Source organism: Lycium barbarum, chromosome 6 (genome assembly GCF_019175385.1).
Source record: "Lycium barbarum isolate Lr01 chromosome 6, ASM1917538v2, whole genome shotgun sequence".
Classification (NCBI taxonomy): Eukaryota; Viridiplantae; Streptophyta; class Magnoliopsida; order Solanales; family Solanaceae; genus Lycium; species Lycium barbarum.
This window is the reverse complement of record NC_083342.1, coordinates 126,235,993-126,257,985: the sequence shown is the minus strand read 5'-3', so window position 1 is coordinate 126,257,985 and position 21,993 is coordinate 126,235,993. Positions and strand designations below refer to the sequence as shown.

General features: G+C 35.0%; 3 protein-coding genes and 1 long non-coding RNA gene across 20 annotated transcripts; 2 read left to right on the top strand and 2 right to left on the bottom strand.

The window, feature by feature from the left end:
* The first annotated feature begins 2,699 nt into the window (after positions 1–2,699).
* Positions 2,700–8,571, top strand: LOC132598704 (uncharacterized). Of its 17 annotated transcripts, none has more exons than XR_009566638.1 (7): positions 2,739–2,828; positions 2,970–3,046; positions 3,161–3,972; positions 4,217–4,397; positions 5,653–5,712; positions 5,818–5,960; positions 6,986–8,237. It is a non-coding gene; the product is annotated as an uncharacterized LOC132598704 (long non-coding RNA). The 17 variants fall into 17 exon arrangements; XR_009566637.1 differs by having other exon boundaries at positions 2,740–2,828; positions 3,021–3,046; XR_009566644.1 differs by having other exon boundaries at positions 2,756–2,828; positions 3,021–3,096; positions 3,414–3,972.
* A 2,807-nt stretch (positions 8,572–11,378) lies between these two features.
* Positions 11,379–11,831, top strand: LOC132644596 (uncharacterized). The gene has a single exon (XM_060361197.1). It carries the CDS (start codon positions 11,379–11,381, stop codon positions 11,829–11,831), a length of 453 nt encoding a protein of 150 aa, XP_060217180.1.
* Positions 11,832–12,090: 259 nt separating this feature from the next.
* Positions 12,091–15,219, bottom strand: LOC132644594 (fatty acyl-CoA reductase 3-like). The gene is made up of 7 exons (XM_060361194.1): positions 15,141–15,219; positions 14,919–15,019; positions 14,598–14,797; positions 14,408–14,508; positions 14,213–14,315; positions 13,752–13,913; positions 12,091–13,647 (listed from the first exon to the last, which is right to left on the bottom strand). The coding sequence occupies exons 1-7, from the start codon at positions 15,217–15,219 to the stop codon at positions 13,545–13,547; spliced, it is 849 nt and encodes a 282-aa protein (XP_060217177.1). The 3' UTR covers positions 12,091–13,544.
* Positions 12,404–13,407, bottom strand: LOC132644595 (alcohol-forming fatty acyl-CoA reductase-like). The gene is made up of 3 exons (XM_060361195.1): positions 13,150–13,407; positions 12,687–12,814; positions 12,404–12,551 (listed from the first exon to the last, which is right to left on the bottom strand). Exons 1-3 carry the CDS (start codon positions 13,405–13,407, stop codon positions 12,404–12,406), a joined length of 534 nt encoding a protein of 177 aa, XP_060217178.1.
* Positions 15,220–21,993: the final 6,774 nt, after the last annotated feature.

Sequence of the window (21,993 nt, the reverse complement as noted above, 5' to 3'; positions counted from 1 at the left end):
TAAAAAAAATTATTACAGAGAAATCAAAATTAGAAAGATATATGTTATATCGTAAATCACCAAATTAATTCTTAAATAACGTGAAAAGTCAAAAGTAATTGTCCACGTTAACATATCAAGAGAGAGAAATTTTTCTTCTTCTTATTTTACCCTTCACATTAATTACTGATTTTCAAATCATTTTCTAAGGCTACTGAGACTATACTACACCAATAAATATGGATATTATGATAAAATATATACTTCATTTATTAATTCTTAAAGAACGTGAAAAGTCAAGAGTAAATAAGTAAAAGTGGACGGAGGAAATAAATATGTCGGAGAATTGTTCGTCCTGTCTTCACATTTAAAGTATTGAGAAAGAAGAAAAATGGGGATAAAAGTCGCTCCCTTTATTAGAGAGAAATAGGAGTATGATAGTAAAATACATCTTTTATTTATGATTTCTTAAGGGCCATGTAAAACGGAAAGTGGGCAAGTAATATGGGACGGAGGGAGTATATATTTTACCATAATATTCATATTTATTGGTGTATAATGTCAATAGCCTTGGAAAATGATTTGAAAATGAGTAATTAATGTGAAGGGTAAAATTAATAATAAGAAGAAAAATCAACGTGGACAGTAAAAGCGCACGGATGGTGCATACATGTATACATGAGAAGACAATAAATATTCAGTACTATGACATGTCCACATGGAATTAAAAAGTAGTTGGTTAAAGTGTATAATTTATTGTCCACGTGGAATTAAAAGTAGTTGGTTGAAGTGTACAATTTATATAGCTCTTGGTACAAGTATTCATTGCGTGTACAATTTGTAAAGCTTGTGGTACAAGCATTTTATGTTGTGTTCGTTCACTCACCACACTTATATATAGTAGAAACAAAGAAAAATATAGAATAGAAAAATAGACATCTATTTTTAGTAATGTAGTCAAGTAATATGGGACGAAGGGAGTACTCCATTTATTAATTCTTAAATAATGTGAAAAGTCGAGTATAGTAATGTGGCCAAGTAATATGGGACGAAGAGAGTACTTCATTTATTAATTAATTCTTAAAGAATGTAAAAAGTCAAGTATAGTAATGTGACCAAGTAATATGAGACAAAGGCAGTGCTTCATTTATTAATTCTTAAAGAACGTGAAAAGTCAAGTAATTTGCCCAATTAAAGAAGAGAATAAATATTCAGTACTATAATATATGTCTACGTGGGATCTATTAATTCTTAAAGAACGGGAAAAGTCAAAAGTGAACAAGTAAAAGTGCACGGAGGAAATAAATAAATGCATACGTGTATACTTGAGAAGAGAATAAATATTAAGTACTATGACATATGTCTACGTGAGATAAAAAAATAGTTAGTTAAAGAGTACAAAGCCAAGTAATATGGGACGGAGGGAGTACTTCATTTATTAATTCTTAAAGAACGTGAAAATTCAAGTATAGTAATGTGGCTAAGTAATATGGGACGAAGAAATTACTCCATTTATTAGTTCTTAAAGAACGTGAAAAGTCAAGGAATATGGGACGGAGGGAATACTTCATTTATTAATTTTTAAAGAACGTGAAAAGTCAAAAGTGAATAAGTAAAAGTGCACGGAGGAAATAAATATGTGTCGGAGAATTAAAATTGAAGTGCATATATGTATATATGAGAAGAGAATAAATATTCAGCAAGAAGGTGAAAAGTCAAAAGTAAACAAGTGTACGGAGGAAATAAATATGTGTTGGAGAATTAAAATTGAAGTACATACATGTATACATGAGAAGAGAATAAATATTCAGTACTATGACATATGTCCTCGTGGGATTATTAATTCTTAAAGAATGTGAAAAGTCAAAAGTGAACAAGTAAAAGTGCATAGAGAAAATAAATTTGTGTAGGAGAATTAAATTTGAACTGCATAAGTCTATACATGAAAAGAGAATAAATATTCAGCAAAAACGTGAAAAGTCAAAAGTGAACAAGTAAAAGTACACGGAGAAAATAAATGTGTCGGAGAATTAAAATTGAAGTGCATATAGAATAGAAAAATAGACATATATTTTTAGTAATGTAGACAAGTAATATGGGACGAAGGAAGTACTCCATTTATTAATTCTTAAAGAATGTGAAAAGTCGAGTATAATAATGTGGCCAAGTAATATGGGGCGAAAGGGAGTACTTCATTTATTAATTAATTCTTAAAGAACAAGTATAGTAATGTGGTCAAGTAATATGAGACGAAGGAAGTACTTCATTTATTAATTCTTAATAAACGTGAAAAGTCAAGTAATTTGCCCAAGTAAAGAAGAGAATAAATATTCAGTACTATAACATATGTCTACGTGAGATTTATTAATTCTTAAAGAACGTGAAAAGTCAAAAGTGAACAAGTAAAAATGCACGGAGGAAACAAATAAGTGCATACATGTATAGAATAAATATTAAGTACTATGACATATGTTTATGTGAGATAAAAAAGTAGTTGGTTAGAGAATACAAGTTATATAGCTTTTAGTATAAGCATTCATTGAGTATACAATTTCTAAAGCTGTTGGTACAAGCATGGGAAGCTGTGTTAGTCCTCATCCCCTGCTTATTCTTCTACTTCTACTGTATAATAAGTGTGAGCCCTTGGACGACCAAGGGCAAATCCGTCATTTACGACCAAGGGCAAATCCGTCATTTAGCTTTTCTCAACATAAAAATTCCTTTCCACTTGTTTCATCTTTTTGTTCCAACTATGGAGAAAAAGGGTTGGACTTCAGAATTCTCTTTTCTCCAAACTTTCAAACGACTGCTCTTCGACATCATCTTCTCAACTGGATGTGCAATTTTAGGTCAGTTTTTGTCTCAATCTTTGCCCTAATCAGATTTTTCAATTTCATAGCTAATGTTATTCTACCTAACTCTCTCTTCAGTGTTCCTCCGAATTCATTTCATTCCTTTTATTTCTCAATTTCGTCCTTAATCTCTTGCAGAATCTGCTTTTACCTGGGCTAATACTACTTTAATTGACTTTTCTCATACAGATTTTATAGATTGAAAATTTAGTCAGGTGTAGTCTCTGCAGCAACCAATGATGGGTTTTCTTTTTCGGATTTTATGGTAGTGATATGTGTGTGATTTATTTATTATATTTGTTTCAATTTTGTTTTCATGCCATTTATAGCATTTGGAATGCTGGAACATACATTTTCACATAAAGAGCTCGGCTATTTTCCTTAACATTCAACAAGCTAGACACATGTAAAGCTTACAAATCAAACCAAGAAAGATTCTGGTTTTGTTTGCCTACCTCCTCTGGACCTCTGGTGGTTGTATTCTCTTATGTTTCTCTTTGTTCTTGATTCGCTTGATGTTACTTCTATGCATAACTGAGGTGTTTCATGGGGTAATTTGTTTTAATTTATAATTTTATGCAGGATTTTGGGATTTGAACTTAGGTTTTGAAATTGGGGGTTTCTATGTATTTACAACTGCAAGATTTGAATCTCAGACGTGAATATTGATGATTCCATCTGAACCGGCAGGGATTAGATACAAATGTAGTCGATTATCCAATATTTTTGGGATTTAACTAGATAAGTCCTTTTCCCCTTATGGATATGATTATAATCAACTATGCATGTCTCTTAGTTTCTTTTTGAGTTTCAAAGAGATAGAACTATGAGCGTGGAACTCATTCGAAACTTTACTAGATATCTTCACTCATCAACATGGATAGCTACAGACAAGTAGGGAAATGGATAACTTCTTAGTGTTTCTTCAGATTTTTCACCCATGCATTTGTTATTTTACAGTTAGAAAAACCAATTGAACCTCCATATTGCAATTAGTCCTTATGAAGGTTGTTTGGTGAAAATTTAATACATGAGCCATTACCAAATATAATGCTCTCAATTTTTTTATTTCATAGGTCTTTGAAAGTGGAAATTACTCGTGCATTGTGGGGAAAAAGGGACAACGCTTCAACTATAAGAGGTAATTTCTATACTCTTTTATTATGATGTTATGTGTTTAATTATGATGTTAAATTGTTGTACTTTATATTTTCTATGCATATTGTATAGATGTGTCTACTTTAGAAATAAATTAAATGCTAGCTTAAGATTAAAAATTTAGACTTTAATATTGAAATATCATGAAACACGCGAGATTGTTTATGGTTGTATTATTCGTGTGATTCAATATAGTTATTTCGATTTTGTCTTTCATTCCATTTTAGCGTTCTGAGGAGCTCAATTTATAGATGTTGAGTCTAGCCATGTGCTCTATTTGGAAAGAGTCACTATTACTGAAGAAACATTGTCTAAGGAAGCCTAGCCTACTATCCCAAAAGAGGAGAGGGGAGACGAGAAGAATGTGAATGCAAAAGGAAAGTTAAAAGTCCTTAGCTCTGCTGGCTGGTGAGTCTTCAGGATCTCTTTGGATTTACTTTCTTTATCATTTATCTGTTCAAGTAATGTTATTCTTGAGATACCTTGATGAAATTTCTGTTAAGGAGCTATCATGGTAAGAAATTTTGGTGTTAGGATGTCTATTAAGGTACCCTAATGAAAATGTTTGGTAAATGTTTGACATGTTACCTTCGCAAAAAAAAAAAAAGTTTGGTAAATGTTTGTTGTTATGTGGCGTGTTTATTAGACCATAATGCCATGATGAGAGCCTATTTGTTTACCACAAGGGGGTAATCTACAAGGAGGTTAATTACATAAAGATAATACGTAATTAACCTTATACAAGTTATGTTGCCTCTGAGTGGTTTTGCTTTGTTTGTGTGAATAAGGTTGTTCTCCAGGATTTGTTCTTTACCATTCTCACCAGAGGGAGGTTTATTGTAAATGAGTGTGTTTTCATAATCAGTTTTCTTCAAAAATTCTGTTCAATGACATATATTTATCACACATTCATGATTCACCCTTCAGGCATAACATTTATGTTCAAAATGAGCTCACAGGAGGTCCGAGGAGAATAGAAAGGTTTGTGTATTATTAGTTGCATCAAAGTTCAGGGAAGTGAATACTAAGTTATGCTGTAAAATTATGAGGAAAGGACTAAGAGAAATTATAGAGAAAAAAGATTCCATTAGTGAAATGGCCAAAGTGCTTCGGTAAGAAACATTTATAAGGCACCGATTTGATAGTCAATGTATCAAGCATCATAAAAGGCAGAGGTGCAGGAATGTAGCCAGGGTCATAAGTATAAAAGTTTCTATGTCGTACTTCCCTAATGATTCACAAAAGAAGAGCCTCTTAGACTTTTAGGCGTTTCGAGTTTTTAAATTACATTTCTGCTATTTTCCAAAATATTCACTTTTTTTTTTTAAAACGTTAAGTGCATTGCAGTACATGAAGAATTGAAATGGTAATGTCGATTTTTAGCTGGTACTAGATATATAAACTCCTCCGTAAGGACTCTTTAGATTTTCTACTCACATTATCGCTGAATTCATGGGCCATTTCACAAAATGAATGTGATAATAATTTTGTGTGAGTGTTCTGTCTAATAAAATAATTGGTGATAATCGCTTTGATAATCAATCTTTGTTTTAGAATTATGGAGCTTCTTGATAGTGCTCAGTCCAAACTCAAATTCTACTTAGGCGCATCATCAGTTGAGCATAAAGAGAAAATTTACTGATGTATTCGTGCCTTACTTCAGGAGAACTGAAAATCTAAAACTACAGAATGGCTGCAACAATGTCACTTTCTGCGTTCACAGGTTTGTGTGTCTCTCTTTTGAGAAACATCATGAGGTACATGGTACATCTACAAATAATTTTTATGTCGTGTTCTTAATTTTATTGGTTTCATTGACACAACAAAGACAGGGAAAGAACTAAAAGAGGACAAAGCTTGGTTTACTTTTTAGTAAAAGCTGGTAGACTTACAAACTAAGGCCCGTGAAAGAGGTTGATGTGAAGAACCATTGAAGTGATTTATATAACGACATCAAGTTAGCCACAAAAGGTGAGTTATAGAAGGATAATTCTATCTTATCTGCACATGGATGTCTGAAAATAGATGACTGGTGTATTGTAGTTCTATATTATTTTTATTACTGGTCAGTGATGCCTTTTCAATTTTTGGCACTAATTAATTACTGCAAATCGATATGCCCATGCAAAAATCTGTTGTATCAAGCTTGTTCTTGGTTACTGGTTGATATATGTGCATGTGCAAGTTTTCCTTCTTTATTTGTAGATACGAGTTTCGAAATATATGCCTAGATGCATGTTTTTGGTTCTACAAAAATCAAAATGGTATTTGAGTATGAAAATGGGTCCTTTACGGTCTTATTGAGGGTGAAATTAGTGTTTAGCAATACAATCTATTTTGGGGGATAAATAACCATCAGAGTAGGTTAGCGTCGGAAGAAATTGAAATACATTCGTTTGGAAATGATGAAAAAAATATTCTTTCTTTTCAATAGCACCCAACAGCTTTAATATTAATCATTGGGAACAAAGAAGTCCCAATTGTTGAAGTGATGCAAAAAAAAGGTACTTCCTAAGATGAACACCCCCTAGGTTTCTGAAATCTATGAAGTGGTCCGTGGTGTACCAACAAAAAGCTTGCAATGGTGTTGGCCATACGGTAAGAAGAGCTTTGTAGGTGTCGAAACTATGGGATGGTATTGGCCATAATAGGAGTATTCCTAATATTGATGTAGGTGATTTCCTGTCCTTTAAGAAGTGTAGCAGAAGACTTCTCTGAGAAATTGTTACAAGGGGTTTCTATTTGGTGGTTTCTCTTGTGCATATGCATTAAATGATAGAAGACAGTAGTTGTGGTTAAAGAAATTTGCTTATATTGACTAACTGAGGTCAGGTAAAATAATTTTGTCCTCCTAAATAAAGAGCTGTTACCCTTTTGAAAGAACTCATAGTGAGTGGGAAACTGGGAAGTATCTTCAATTGTTTCAGCTTATGATACAGAGAATCTTTACAATGTCCTTTTAAGACATCATCTGGTCTGTTGATATGTTGATCTAGGTGTAAGGGAAGCAGCTTGAAATACTTTAGCTGGTCATAGTAACAACCATGGTACATGCTTTTGTTAATGTGCAAAAGGTTATGCTTAGCGGCTATGTTACTCGGACTCTTCAAAAATGGACACGGGTGCGTGTCGGATCCTCCAAAAGTAGTGCATTTTTGAAGGATCCGACACGGGTGCGACATCATTTTTGGAGAGTCCGAGCAACATAGCTTAGCGGTACTCTATGTGTTCTTGTCAGCCAAGAGAGGGGATACCACTTCTGCAATGGAAGCTTCTTCTTTACTTTTCAAATCACAATAATTGATTCTTTGTATTATGTTGTAGGAGGAGTTTGTGGTGGTTAGCTTCAAAATGTATAGAAATTGGAGACTGAGTAATTTTACCCACTTCCTAATAAGAAAAATAATAAGCTTAACATTTTATATTCCTACTACCACATTTTCAAGTCCTTAAACTTTTCGCATGATTGTTCTTTTTTGTTCCCTAAACTTTAGTTTCTGAACATGTGATGGTGCTGCTTTTAGTTCTCAATTAAGTGCCTTCATGTATAATAGACACAATGTAGGGAAGAAGATCTATTTTTCTCTTTTTAAAGGTCTAAGCCAGCGATACGAACATTTGCAATACAATTAAATGAAACTTGGATGGCATAATGATAAGCCTGCAAGATCTGCTGTCTATATCCTTCTATATTATCTTTTCTATTCCTTTGTAAATGTTATATTGGTTTCAGTTATGTTGAAAAGCCAAGAAAGTCGTCAGATGCATGTGGGTTTCTGTTTTGAGATCTATATAAAGTGGTAAAAGTTATTGATTTCTTGATGGAAAATGGGTAATTTCCATTTCTTGGGTACAAATAATTAGATCAGACGAACTGGATTTGTTGTGGAGTTATTCTGCAATGAATTTCACTTAATCTACCATCTGATTCCTTTTCAAAAGGCTTTGAATGGGGTACAATAGTTTTGTGATTTATCAGTATTTTAAAATATATTAAAAAGAAAAAGAAGAAAGCTTTCTTTTCTGTTGGAAATTGGAAACGGATATGTCCTGCGTAAAACTTCTTGGATTTCTGGGTACTGGTTAATACTGAATATTGTACTTTACGTCCTCTTATATTATCTTTAATCAACCGGATCCACCGAAGCTATTTCCTCGAGACAGAATGTCGTAAGAAGGATAAAATATATTTTTGGCTCTCTTCTATCTATGTTTCAATATCTTTTAATTGATTGGTGTTTACTTTCTATCCAGTCTGCAACTACTGTGCTCTAACAAAACAAACAAACGAGATACGCATGTATATATTTGTTATCGGTTGTTTAAAGTTGCAGATGGTATTGCCGGAACTGAAAAGATGTGCAGACTACCGCTTGAAGAAGAAGAAGATTTTTCTGAAAACTTTAACAGGCATTCACTTGAGATCAAAGTGAAACCCCATGACAGTACCAGAATTTAAGCTCAGAAACTAATGTAGAACTTTGTTCTAAATCCAAGAAAAACTATGAAGTGTTAATATGTTGTACGCATTTTGCCGAAATTTCCTTTTTTAGTGTTTTGATATTGAATTTATTTTTATCAATCTTGTGAAGTGCTAATAATACAAACTTACAAAGGATAGTGTCGGGCATACCAATCATCTAGTATATAATAGAAAGGTAGATAATAATAATTGACAAAAATGGTGAAGCAAAGGAGATGCAAATGGCGAATGGTTTTTCCAGAATTGGGATTTGGGGCATTGAAGAGTGAATATGGGCCTAGCGGACTCTCACCTTAGGCTTTAGGCCCATTTAATTAAGAAGATATTAATAGGAAAATTTACTTCTCATAGCTACTTCTAAGACCTATTTATGAATAGTAACTATCTTTTATTTTATTTATTGTTCATAACTAAAACATTTTCTTAAATTACACATCATAACTAGTGTCATGTATTTCACAAGTTCCTCTTTTAAATTGGTTTTTCTCTCACCTCTCAAATCTATTTCTCCCTCACCCTTCTCTTTCTCTCTCTCCGTTCCCTCTCCTGCCCTCAGATCTGCGAGATCTACTTCCCTTGGTTGGCCCCAGATCTATGAGATCTGTGAAGTCTTATTTTTTCTAAGTGGAACAATTCCAAATTCATCAGTATCCATAGCCCCACAAGTTATCAAATTTCTAAAAATACTTGAAGCCTCATTTGAATAGCTTCTACTCTTGTTCAATTTTGGGTTTTTTTGCGTTTTTTCCGAACTCTGAGTACTATTTTATTCTCCATTTTCTTTAACATGGTCATCTATTTTCTTCTTGATTTTCATTGAGCCAAAAGACGCAGAGGAAGTAGAAGAATTTGATGAAAAAGAAGAACTGTTCTCAAAGTTGTTAACTTTTTCTTCTTCTTGGATTTTTGGTGAATCTGTGGTTAGTGTGGAAGTTGGAGATTCTTCTTCAATCTCTGAAGGGATTTTCTTTGATGAATCCATTGAAGGATCTTGATCTTATTTGGTTTGTTCCTTACTTTTCCGACACTGCCACTTCTTCTCCGCGGCGGCAGCGGTGGTTCACCAAGCATGGGATTTCTACTGTAAGGATAGTAGTGAAGGCGAAGAAAGTCCAGTGCATCAACACGCCCTCAAATTCCAACGCCTGTCCACCATTAAACTGCTCTTTTGATTGAATTGCTCTATGTTTTTCGTTAATAATTGTTGAATCTCTTCTCTCATTGATAACGGCACTATTCTACCGCCCCTCCGGCATGAATCCAACGCATACTCCACCTTCGATGAGAGTTGTGGAGCTTCATGCTCACCAAGTGTTTGATAAAACGTTTCAGTATATTTCAGTGTACTGTTTCAGTATATTTCAATGTACTGTTTCAGTATATTTCGTTGTATTTCAATGTATTTCTAATTTATGAAACAGTTTCTGATATATTCCATTGTATGTATGCATACTACAATTTCATATTTCTTAAACAATCAACTATATTTCATTGTATTCCAGTGTATATTTTTCTGTATTTGGAAGTATTTCTAAAAGTTTGGAATGGAGTAATTTGGAGAGAGAAACGTGGGTTGTTATGGAACTTCAACAGTTATGCGTGATACATGGTTGATTTAATTTGACTTACCATTTAAAATGAAAGAAGAGAATTTGTTCCATAAATACAGCCTATTTTTACTCTGCCAGATTTGTATTTCAAAAATGCGAACTCTGCCGGATTTTGTATTTTCGTGTATTTCCCTGTATTTCAAAAACGCGAAATACAACCGAATATAACAAAAACTAGCTACGATTTGTAAATATAGAAAAAGTAGCTATAAATTGTTAGAAGCTATTAAAAGGTAGCTGTTTATGTAAGTTTCACTATTAATAATGGGCTGAAACAAATCTTTTTCTTCTTCTTTGATTTTGACTTTTTTTTTTGGCTAAAGCGAAGATGTTTTAGCCTAAATTAATTATGAAAAATAAATAAATTAAACTATGTGAGTTTATACAAAGATCAATGCTTAATTAATTTACTTTAAGACAATAAGACACTAATTGTATATGTATTGTATGCAAATACGATTAGCTAAAAATACGCAAAAACATTGAAAAAAGCATAATATTTTGGAGTTTAAAAATTCATATGGGTGAAACTCCAATGTGGTGTGCTAGAGTTTTGAACGTTTACAAGTGAAACTCTAGCACACAAAAGTGGAATTCTGTAATTTTTATTATAGAAAAACTCCAATTCGATATGCAAGAATATAAATTTTTTACAAGTGAAACTTTAACACTCTCTGTTTTGGAGTTGGAAACTCCTTACAATGTGAAACTCCATCGTAGTATTAAGTATTAACGAGTTTAGATTTTTTACAAGTGAAACTTCAATAAACTGTGTTGGTATCTGAAACACTCAGACATATATATCGTGGAGTTTCATGCTTCTGACAAAATTAGTCACTCATTTCTTTTCCGTCATTTGATTTTATTATATTGCAAACATTAAATTAGTTTTTAATAAAAAAAATCACCAACCTAACTAATTGTTTGCAACAAAAAAGTTACTCAACTTACCTAATAATCATAAAAATCATTAAGAGAAAATAAAAGAAACATTTATATAATACTTAGACAAAATAAAATAATAGTTTAATTATACAAATATTGTTTAGCAAGTTGTTGTAATTCTTAAGTGAATTATTTTAAGAAAAAAGCGATTAACCGTTAGTTGCTTTTGAAAAGAGTAGTAGACCCTCATATACGTTCTGCAGTATTATCGTATCTACCCATTCCTTTACCAAAGTGGCGTTCCTGTTTCTTTATACTCTTCCAATCATCAAATACCAAGGAGTATAATAAATTCCATTCCCACTGAAACCCCTTCACCCCATTTTTCTCCATTCCCAAATTCACAAAGAAATGGAGGCACTTTTTGCTCAATTCTCCATTCTGTCAGACCAGGCTCTTTGTGACAAGAACTTCGATCCTTACACCATAGAAGATGATCTAATGAAGCTCTTTGAAGTTGAGGCTTACAAGCCTTGGGCAGCCATGGATCTGGATCAAGAAAATCAAGTTGAAGAAGCTGAGAATTACATGAAAGAAGCAGAAGAACACCTTAACACTGCAATGGAAGAATTTCGCCGTTTTGAAGAGGAAATGAACCAAATGGCTAAAGCTGGATATGATAGCCTTGTGGGTGTTGCTGAAAGAGCTAGAAATATGGGAAAGACTATGGAGAAAGTGGCTACATTTGCTGCCAAGAAGTATATTGAAGGTGCTGTTAACTCTGCTGGTGCTTCAACGAAATATGCTATTAAAGCCATTTCTTCTCACTCTAACAAGGTTCATCCTTCTGATCCCTATGCTTGAAAAAAAAACAAGGTTCATCCTTCTTAAGAGATCTTTCACTAATTATCTATTTGGACTACACTTGCTAGATTAATGTGTCAGTCTTGCTTCTACTTGTTTAGCTCTTGAATTTTAGTGGATTATATAAATGCATAATAAGTATCAGATTCTTGAAAGCAATTCCACAAATTTATTTCTTTAATTGTTTTCTAATTAGTTGAAGTGATTTTTTCCCTTGTCACTTTAAAAAAAATAAAGGATCGGTGAAGTTGTTAATGGATTGGCATAGACCATCAACAGAAATAGAAAAAAAATGAAATGGCAGTATATAAAATCTCTATTCTTCTGATAAAGGCAGTAACATATGTAAAATGAGAACCGAATCTTTTGAATTCAGTTTGCAAGTGGATAATATCAATCACATGTGAAACATCAAAAGTAGTACTTCAATATAATTACATATAAAACCAACATTTTCTTGAACTGGCGTAGTTATTCAAACAACTACATAATAGAATGTAAGCAGCAACACAACTTTCCCAGTGTAAGCAGAGCAGCATATCAGCCTCCTTTGTTCACATAATTCTGCTTTCTTAGAAAAGGTACTTCACTACTCCTGGAATATGGATTTCCTTGAAGTATTTTTCCCACTGAATAGTTGTTGGGTCAAAGTTAAATGTATCATCTACATTACTTTCTCTTGTTGCCATTCGCAACATTTCAGCATTGGTATCATTTAAACTGGTAAAAATCAGCAGCGATGGAGTTGGAATAAAATAGCAATTAGGGAAAGCTTTAAATTTGATTATTTAATAATTACTACTAATAAACTGTTGACTATTTGAATGAGTTAATCTAAAGTAATAATAAACTCACACTCCTTTGAAGAACAAGTAGGACCTGTAGAGTTCAGCTAGTCGAATGGCATGATTGATCCTTCTTTCTAAGTCCGGATGCAGGTCTTGCAAATGTTGGCAAAGTATCAAGTTTGCCCACTTTAATATCTGAAACATGTTAAAACTATAAACTTAATTAGCCAGTGGTAATCCATCAATGCTGACGTGCATCAATGTTCATAAAATTCCTTTTCTATACATCTCTCATGCATATCGGGATCTTTCCCTCTTTTAGTTCATAATATCATGAGTTTTCTAGTTTATACCAACTGATTTTTAGCCAATGACATAATTGTTCTAAGTTTGAAGTGTGCATATTTTTCTAGTAACCATCTATAAGCATATATAATCCAAGTTAGAACTGTCCTACTTTATGGCCAAGTGAAGTAAAAAAGGTGTAAATTCTACAGTTTTTTAAAGAAGACATTACTATGAAAACTAACCGTTAATAGTGGCATGTAATGGATTGCTATGTATCTACGAAGGCTAGCCATGCTGTCGAGTACATGAACTTTCTTCGCTCTGACTAGCTTTCCTCTTTCGTCAATCCATGGATTCTTCTTGAAGTAATCAACGCCAATTTGTATAATATCATCAATTTTGAGTTGATTCCTTCTTGAGGAGCTAATATGGTAAACAGCTGTAAGGGAAGATGGAGTTCTATGGGCTACCATAGCCGCGATAACTGAGTTCACAACCATATCGGCTGGAATCTATGCAAAATTGCAAGATGGCATTAAGGAATTAGAGTAAATACGTCGAAACTCAAAGTGTAGATGAACTAATTAAGACCAGTTGATGCAAACAAAAGAAACTTGCACATGTTGTAAGGTATGCACTAAACACATGACTCACATACCACATCCGTCATCGATTCTCTATCAGCCATGCCAACATTTAGTTTTCCTTTACCATAGCCAACAATGAAGGTGTCCATGGTTCTGTGGAAAGAAGAAGCAGAGTATACTTTTGCTTACTGATAAGACTAACTCTTCTTTAATTTCCGTGTGTGCATGCATAAACAAAAACAATATATAGTTATTACTTCATTCCTTCAACCCATCCCGGGAATGGCTCCTTGTAAGTGCTTAATATAATTGTTGGTCGTAGGATTATGAGTTGGAGATCCTCCTTGAGGTGTCCCAAAAGCATCTCTCCCACTGCTTTTGTGAATGAGTATGTGTTTGGCCATCCATGTAGCCTTGCCCTGAAGAATCATAATTATATTGGTGCAAATACGGCATATATTTGTATCAATGAGCGAGGCTAATTTTTTGAAACATTTACCTGTCAATACCTAGAACCTATGTTGCTCGGACTCTTCAGATATGCCACCGGGTGTGTGTCGGATCCTCCAAAAGTAGTGCATTTTTGGAGGATCCGACACGGGTTCGGCAACATTTTAGAAGAGTCCGAGCAACATAGCCTAGAACTCTCATAGCTAAAGTAACTTCTTTTTCAGTGGCATTCCTATCTTGAAAGTCCTTTAGTGCATCCTCTACCAACTTTTGCTCCACTTCTATTTCTATGCGAGAGCTTTCATTAAGCGTCTCACCATAGTTCAATGGCTTCTCTGGTATTAATCCTTTCTTTTCCCCGCAAACATAAGCTGAAAAGAACACGTCCTTATTATGCTAAAGTCAATAGGCCCAAAGAAGTCTCATGATAGTGAAATTTGGTTAAGCTCATGATGGAGCTGACCTGTGCTTACATGGAGAAGCATCTTTAGTTTTATACACTGCTTGGAAAATTTGATAATATTCATGGCACCCAGTGCATTGATCCTTATTGCAGTATCATATCTGCTAAAAAGGCGCGCTGATCAGTAAATTAAACTTTTTTCTTTTTACTTAAGGAAAAAGAATGTTTGTATTACTCTATGACTAACTACCTTTCATCAAATCTAGTTGTTGCAGCAGAGTTTACAATTGTGTCTATTTCTCTGCACATGTCGTCTTTCAGCTCAAAATTTATACCCAAACTATCACAAGCTATATCACCTGCAACTGGGAAAACCTTGTCTTCTATAAGGCCTTGTAGGTTGTGGCCCAACTTCTCCCTCAGAACTCCAAACAGATCTGTTTTTATAACCTGCAGTTAAAACGTATTGTTTAACCGATAAAATGTTCAATTCTCGACTGGAGTTGTAGTCTAATGTGATGACTATTATTTCTACTGCCACTATATACGATCATATAGTAGTTGGTAGTACCTCATTGAAACGCTGTTTAGCTGAATTTGAATCTGAAGCTCTGATTAGCAAGTAGAGCTTCTTCACATTTGGCTGGACTCGGAGTATCTTCTCCGTGAGAACTACATTAATATATAATAAAATCACTTGTAATATCATCTATGCATGCATCTACTCAAAAAGCACTGTTAGTTCAACCTAAAGGGGAGAGAGAGAGAGACAGTGAAGAGATAGAGAAAGTACTCTTTGCTAGGTAGCCTGTTGCACCAGTGATGAAAATGGTCTTGCCCTCGAGAAACTGGTTAATGCAGCACGATTCCATTGATGGAGAATGTTCACGGAAGTGAGCTGGTGAAGGAAATTAATAGGGTCAAATTTATATTGTAAATGTTTATACATAAGATATTATCAGGTTACAAGTACTGGGAAAACTAAGTATTGCATAACATATACAAAATCACCTGGATTTTAAGTTAGATACCAATTTAACCTGAAAGGAATGCAACCTATGTGCAGTACACCTATGTACAGTACACAATTGTGTCCTGTCCAAATATTTATAGTGAATTACCAAAGTCCGTCTTGAGATGGGCTGCTACGTACAATATGGAGCACTAGTTTTAGGGGTCCGGAACAATAATAACCCTAGAAAAAACATTTTGAACCAAAATACCCCAACAAAAAAAAAGTTATAGAAGTACCTATAGCGCAGTAATTTACTGCGCTATAGCACTAACGGAGACGGAGCCGTTAACTACTATAGCGCAGTAAATTACTGCGCTATAGTGTCGTGATATAGCGCAGTAAATTGATGCGCTATAGGGCTTTTTTTTTCCAGCCCTTTTAGTTAACCCTTCTTCCATTACACTTTTTAACGTATTTTGACCATAGATTAATCATGCTTCGCGACCCCGAAACATCAATATTTTATATAGAACCCTACTTATTTTTGTGCGATTAATAAGGTAGGATCAATACATCAAAGATACGCAGAAGTTCGGATGGCCGTTTTAGTGGCTGAAAAGTGCTCGAACGCCATTTTCGTTTGAAGGTTTGGCGACATTATCTTGAAGTTCTTTGCGAATACTTAAACTTGTTCATCAATAATTAATCAAAAGTTTCTCAAAATGACAACATTCATACAAAAAAAATAAACTTAATTAAATTGCACCATTCATTCATAACCTTGAGTAGATGAAAATACTTAACATACTAATATTCTTCAAAATAACAGCATAAAATACAATCATCAAAGTAAGAAAAAATCTTAAAAAATATTCATCAATTAATGCCCTTGAGTTGATCTTCCCCCACCACCGCTAGACGTGCCACCACCACTAGAGGTACTTCCACCACGAAAGTTTCCTCCACCACGAGAGGTACTTCCACAGCGAGATGTAGTTTGACCACCATGTCGTAAGGGACACTTGCGCTTATCATGACCAACATAATTGCAAAATGAGCATTTTCGAGTGTATCTCTCCGGTGGAACATCCATTTCATTATGAATACGCGAGTATGCACCCTTTCTGAATTTACGGATAACTGCTTTATTTGCAACCATTGAAAATGGATCCGGTGGCCAATAACTGTCACTGCCAAGTGGGTAGAACCTTCCAGCATACGTTCTTGCATACTTTTTAACTGTATATTCCTCAGCCATGTACGAGGAGCCGTTCTTTCCCATTGTGATGAAATACTTGAAGGCATGAGAATATGGCATGTGATATGATTGCCACTTGTCGCATGTGCATGTTCTTGGAATCTCACAAATTGTGTGGACGTTACCTCCTTTACCTTGGTGTACACTTGTTGTGAGTTCAAATATGCGCTTTGCAGGGTTGTACTCCATCCGGTCATGTTTCTGAGCCTTATATTTGTGGTGCTCGAACAGTTTTGACGGTTTTGGCAACCATCATAGACCTTCTGTTGCATATGCTTTGGCCTCTTTTGATCTAGTGACGAACCGCTCCACAACCTGCTTAAATTTCATTCTCACCATTGCGGTGACAGGTAGTCCGCGTGCAAATTTTAACAAACCATTGAATGACTCAGAGCTATTTGTTGTCAGCATACCCCATCGCCTACCTTCATCCTGGTGTAATGTCCATTTGTCTTTATCAATTGCATTCAACCAGTGGAAGGCTTCCTCATTCGCCCGCCTAATAATGTCCATCTGCAGGTTAAACTTTTTCTCCTGATGCTCTGTTGCAGCCACCCACATCCAATTGCAAAGTGCTGGGGTTCGATATGCCTTTTGGAAGTTTGCCTTCAAATGCCTTAAACAATAACGATGGTAGGCAAAGGGTGGCTGCCACCCCTGCAAATTGAACATATTGTGCAATATGCCAGCATTTCTGTCTGATATCACACAGATTCCCATGCGATCCTTAATAACGTGTTGCCTTAAGTAGTCCAAAAACATACCCCACGTACTAATGCTCTCATTAGCTGCAATTGCAAAAGCTAGAGGGAATATAGCTCCATTTGCATCCATTCCAACTGCTATTAGCAGCTTTATGTCATATTTCCCATACACATGTGTTCCATCTATTGATATTACAGGCCGACAATGAGCAAAACCATCAATGCATGGTTTGAATGCCCAAAATACAAAATCAAAAATATTACCGGGTACACCAAGTTTCGATTTGAGCTTCCATTCAACAACAGTACCATGATTGAAATGTTGTAGAGCCGCCATGTATCTCGGCAACTTCTTGAAAAAGCCCTCCCAATTGCCGTAGACTATCTCATGTGCACGCCTACGCCCAAGATACGCCTTCCTCCTAGTAACAGTTTTGCTATATACTTTCATGACGGCTGTAATACAATCTTTAATAGGGAATCTGAAAAAGTTAAAATATCAGCATATAACAACGACGAACATTATATTAACACCAAAAATAAAATAAACTTAGGCGAAGGGGATACCTTAGGTTTTTTCCAATGTTGGCAACTAATACACGCGCAATCAAATTAGTATCTAGATTGCAATGATCATCTGGGAGGTCACCCATATCACAAGTGTGCTTTGTGTAGAACTTTGAAATAATCCACATTTTTTCAGCAGTTTCCTTACCACGAAGCATCCATTCGCAGCCTTGATATTTTCGCTTACAGACCAATCTCTAAACTTTTCGTATGGAATCGTCAACTTTAAACTCCCTCATCCCCTGGATGCAATAAATCTTAACAACCCTTTGCAATAATTTTTTTGAGCTGAAAATCATCCCTTTTTCAATATGAACCTTATGTTTTAAAAGATCCACTGACTCTTTCCACAAACTTCACCGAATATGATCATCATCCCTAGTAAAGACAAAGGCATCTGGGCGATCTTGAAGATGATCAAGATAGGGGATCTCATCGGAATGCCACTGAATCGGCGTCGACTCTTGCTGTTGAAATTGGCTTTGCGGCTGAACCGGAGTCGACTCTTGCTGTTGAAATTGGCTTTGGCTCTTAATCGTTTTCGCGAAGAGAACAATCGGATGCAAATACGTTACCATAGGGTACAATATGGTATACATGGTAGCACAAGATTTAGATCCAAGTGGGATTCGGACTGTGAAATGTCCGATGAAGATTAGTACGTTTCTTACAACAAGGTAAGTAGGTAGGGTCATTAAGACCCTCCCCCCCGGAGGGTTCTTGGGGGTTTGCAACTATATAAATAGCCCTTTCTTTTATTAATAGGCTACACCATATTATTTAATGTCAAGCAGTAGAAACTCACCTTGGTCTTTACTCCTTCCAAAAGAACCAAATAGCAGTGATGATGAAAGTTCAAATCATAGCAGTTTTTCGAGCGATACCAGTGATTTCAAGCTAGATGAGCTAAATCTCCACCTTCTTATAGAGCGTAATGATGATTTCTGCAGTGTGAAATATTCAGATCCGTGGGAATATTATTGCGGTTTACGTTGAGAATGGTCACATCGGCTTGCCGAATCAGAACGTCTTGTTCGTGACTTGGAAAATCTCAATGCTCCAATCCCAACAAGGTACTCCTTAACCATGCCTCAAGTAGGTCCAGAAAGTTGCGAGCTTGTCGTGCAAAGGATTAGAAAGGAAAACAACAGAATGCTGGCAAGACGTTGTAGATTTTACATGCTAAAGTTGGCCGAAGAACAAGCATCATCAACTGGTAGAGAACTAACTGCTACTGAAAAAAGATGTGTCTTAAAAAACCGCCAATATTTTTCTGAGGACGATATTGAGGACTTGTACTCTGATGATGATTAAGAATGTTGTGATTTTAGTTTTAAGTTTAATTGTATTTTATGCTGTTATTTTGAAGAATACTAGTATGTTAAGTATTTTCATCTACTCAAGGTTATGAATGAATGGTGCAATTTAATGAAGTTTTTTTTTTTTTTTTTGTATGAATGCTGTCATTTTGAGAAACTTTTGATTAATTATTGATGAACAAGTTTAAGTATTTGCAAAGAACTTCAAGATAATGTCGCCGAACCTTCAAACGAAAATGGCGTTCGAGCACTTTTCAGCCACTAAAACGGCCATACGAACTTCTGCGTATCCTTGATGTATTGATCCTACCTTATTAATCGCACAAAGGTTCTATATAAAATATTGATGTTTCGGAGTCGCGAAGCATGATTAATCTATGGTCAAAATACGTTAAAAAGTGTAATGGAAGAAGGGTTAACTAAAAGGGGTGGGAAAAAAAAAGCCCTATAGCGCATCAATTTACTGCGCTATATCACGTCCCTGTGGACACTATAGCGCAGTAATTTACTGCACTATAGTAGTTAACGGCTCCATCGCCGTTACTACTATAGCGCAGTAAAACTACTGCGCTATAGGTACTTCTGTAACTTTTTTTTTTGATGGGGGTATTTTGGTTCAAAATGTCTTTTCTAGGGGTATTATGGTTCCGGACTCTTAGTTTTAGTTAGGTGCGGCTCCGTGGAGCTAGTTGTTGGGCTATTCACCTTATATTAATGCAAACATAAGTACATAGGACCCAGCTGTTGATATTAATGGACAACTATTAGTACTAAATAGTTTAATGTATTAGAAGGTTGTAGCCCTATGGCTAAAAGTAGTTTAGGCTGTTTCTACCAAACGTTTGGCAATCATTAACTCCATAGAATAATATTAGAAAACTTAATCAGCATAAGTGCATAACAAAAGAAATATTTTTAGAAAGATAACTAATTATAGTACATTAGAGATCTAGTTGGATATCTATTTTCGTTTCTGTATCCCACGTACACACAGATTCTCACTTTTCTCATTTGTTCATCTAAAGTTTATCATTCTCTTGAAAGGTAGCAATTCAACCAACAAGCTGAAGCAGAATAGTTTAATAATGTAGTTCCTTCTGTCTTTCTAATATATGTGCAACTTGCAAGTCACTCATTTTCACACTTTAATGTGAGTACACAAATAATACGAATTATATAGAATATAGAAAAAGGATGTTGTTTTCTAGTGAATTAAAAGTTGTTATTTGGTGGATCCATAATTTTATACCACAGTCCTACTCTATATGTGGCCAAGTGAAGCCAAAATGGCGTAATTTACAGTTTATTTATGAAGACATTAGTATGGAAACTAACGGTTAATGATGACATGCATGTACTGGATTGCAATGTATTTGTGAAGGCTTGCCATGCTATCCAGTCAATGAAATTTCTGCACTATGACTGGATTTCCTCTTTTGTCAATCCATGGGTTCTTCGTGAAGTAATCAACAAAAACTTGTACTTTATCAGCACTTTTTAGTTTATTCCTTTTGTAGGAGCTAATATGGTAAAGAGCCATATGGGAAGATTGATTCCTATGGGCTACCATAGCCGCGATGACTGAGTTCACAATCATATCGGCTGGATTCTCCGCAAATTGCAAAATGACATTAAGGAAACACTTCCAAACTCGAAGCGTTAGATGAACTAATTAAGAACACCTGACACAAAAAAAAGAGATTTGTGTTTGGACACTAGTTTACCTCTTGAAAGTCCTGTATCGTCTCTTCTACCAACTTTTAATCCGCGTCTATGTCTAAGTGAGACCCTCCATCAAGTATCTCATTGAAGGGCAATGGTTTAACCTTGCATTAATCCGTCCTTTCTCCCACAAACATAGGATGGAAAGAATCAGTCTCCATGCTAAGTCAATACACACCCAAAGTCGTGATAATGAAAGTTGGTTAAGCACAAAGAATAATGTGGAGCTGACCTGTGCTGACATGTAAGCATCTTTAGTTTTGAACAATGCTTGGAAAATTTGACAACATTCATGGCACCCCATGCATTGATCCTTATTGCAGAGGCATATCTCCAAAAGAGTACTGGAATAAGTTTTTGTCTTTTTTTTTAAGGACGGATCATCTTTATAACCTGCAGTAGCATATTTATCCTTTAACTGATCACATCAAGCAGTGAACTCTCTAATAATCTTGAATTCTCATGTGGTATGCATGACTATGGACTGGAGTTGTAGTCCAATGTGATGACTATTATTTCTACTGCTACTATATATGTACGATCATATAGTGGTTTGGTAGTACCTCGTTAAAGCGTTTTTAGCTGAATTTGAACCTGGAGCTCTAATTAGCAAGTAGAGCTTCTTCACATTTAGTTGGACTGCGAGTATCTTCTCAGTGTGAACTACAAGAATTTACAATAAAAACAATAGCAATAGTATTATTTATGTAGTGATCTCCTCACAAAGCACTGCCGGTGCACCTAATGAAGAGAGAGAGAGTCTCTTTGCAAGGTAGCCCATTGCACTAGTGATTAAAATGGTCTCGAGAAACTGGCCGTTAGTGCAGCACGACTACACTGATGGAGAATGTTCACGGAAGAAACTGTAGAAGTGGAAAAAGACTGCTTACTAGCTGTCAAGCTTATCATAGAAGAGGACGTACGACATCATCCACTTAGACCAATCAATTATAGTACATTGAAGCTAAAGACATTAGAGATCTAGTTGGATATCTTCTTCTTTCTTCTTTCTTCTTCTTCTTTTTTTTTTTTTTTTTTTTTTTTTTTTTGTAATCCAAGTACATACAGATTCTCATTTGTTCTTCCAAAATTTATCATTATCGTGAGGGGAAGTTTTTCAA

Excerpts from the sequence above, each read along its gene's own strand:
- LOC132644594 (XM_060361194.1), bottom strand. The coding sequence starts at position 15,219 with ATGGAATCGTGCTGCATTAACCAGTTTCTCGAGGGCAAGACCATTTTC. Across the intron at positions 14,509-14,597 it reads ACAACTAGATTTGATGAAAG|ATATGATACTGCAATAAGGA; the intron begins GTAGTTAGTCAT and ends CCTTTTTAGCAG. Across the intron at positions 14,316-14,407 it reads GCTTCTCCATGTAAGCACAG|CTTATGTTTGCGGGGAAAAG; the intron begins GTCAGCTCCATC and ends TGTTCTTTTCAG.
- LOC132644596 (XM_060361197.1), top strand. The coding sequence starts at position 11,379 with ATGGAGGCACTTTTTGCTCAATTCTCCATTCTGTCAGACCAGGCTCTT.
- LOC132644595 (XM_060361195.1), bottom strand. The coding sequence starts at position 13,407 with ATGGTTGTGAACTCAGTTATCGCGGCTATGGTAGCCCATAGAACTCCA. Across the intron at positions 12,815-13,149 it reads ATTACATGCCACTATTAACG|ATATTAAAGTGGGCAAACTT; the intron begins GTTAGTTTTCAT and ends AACATGTTTCAG. Across the intron at positions 12,552-12,686 it reads TACTTGTTCTTCAAAGGAGT|TTTAAATGATACCAATGCTG; the intron begins GTGAGTTTATTA and ends GATTTTTACCAG.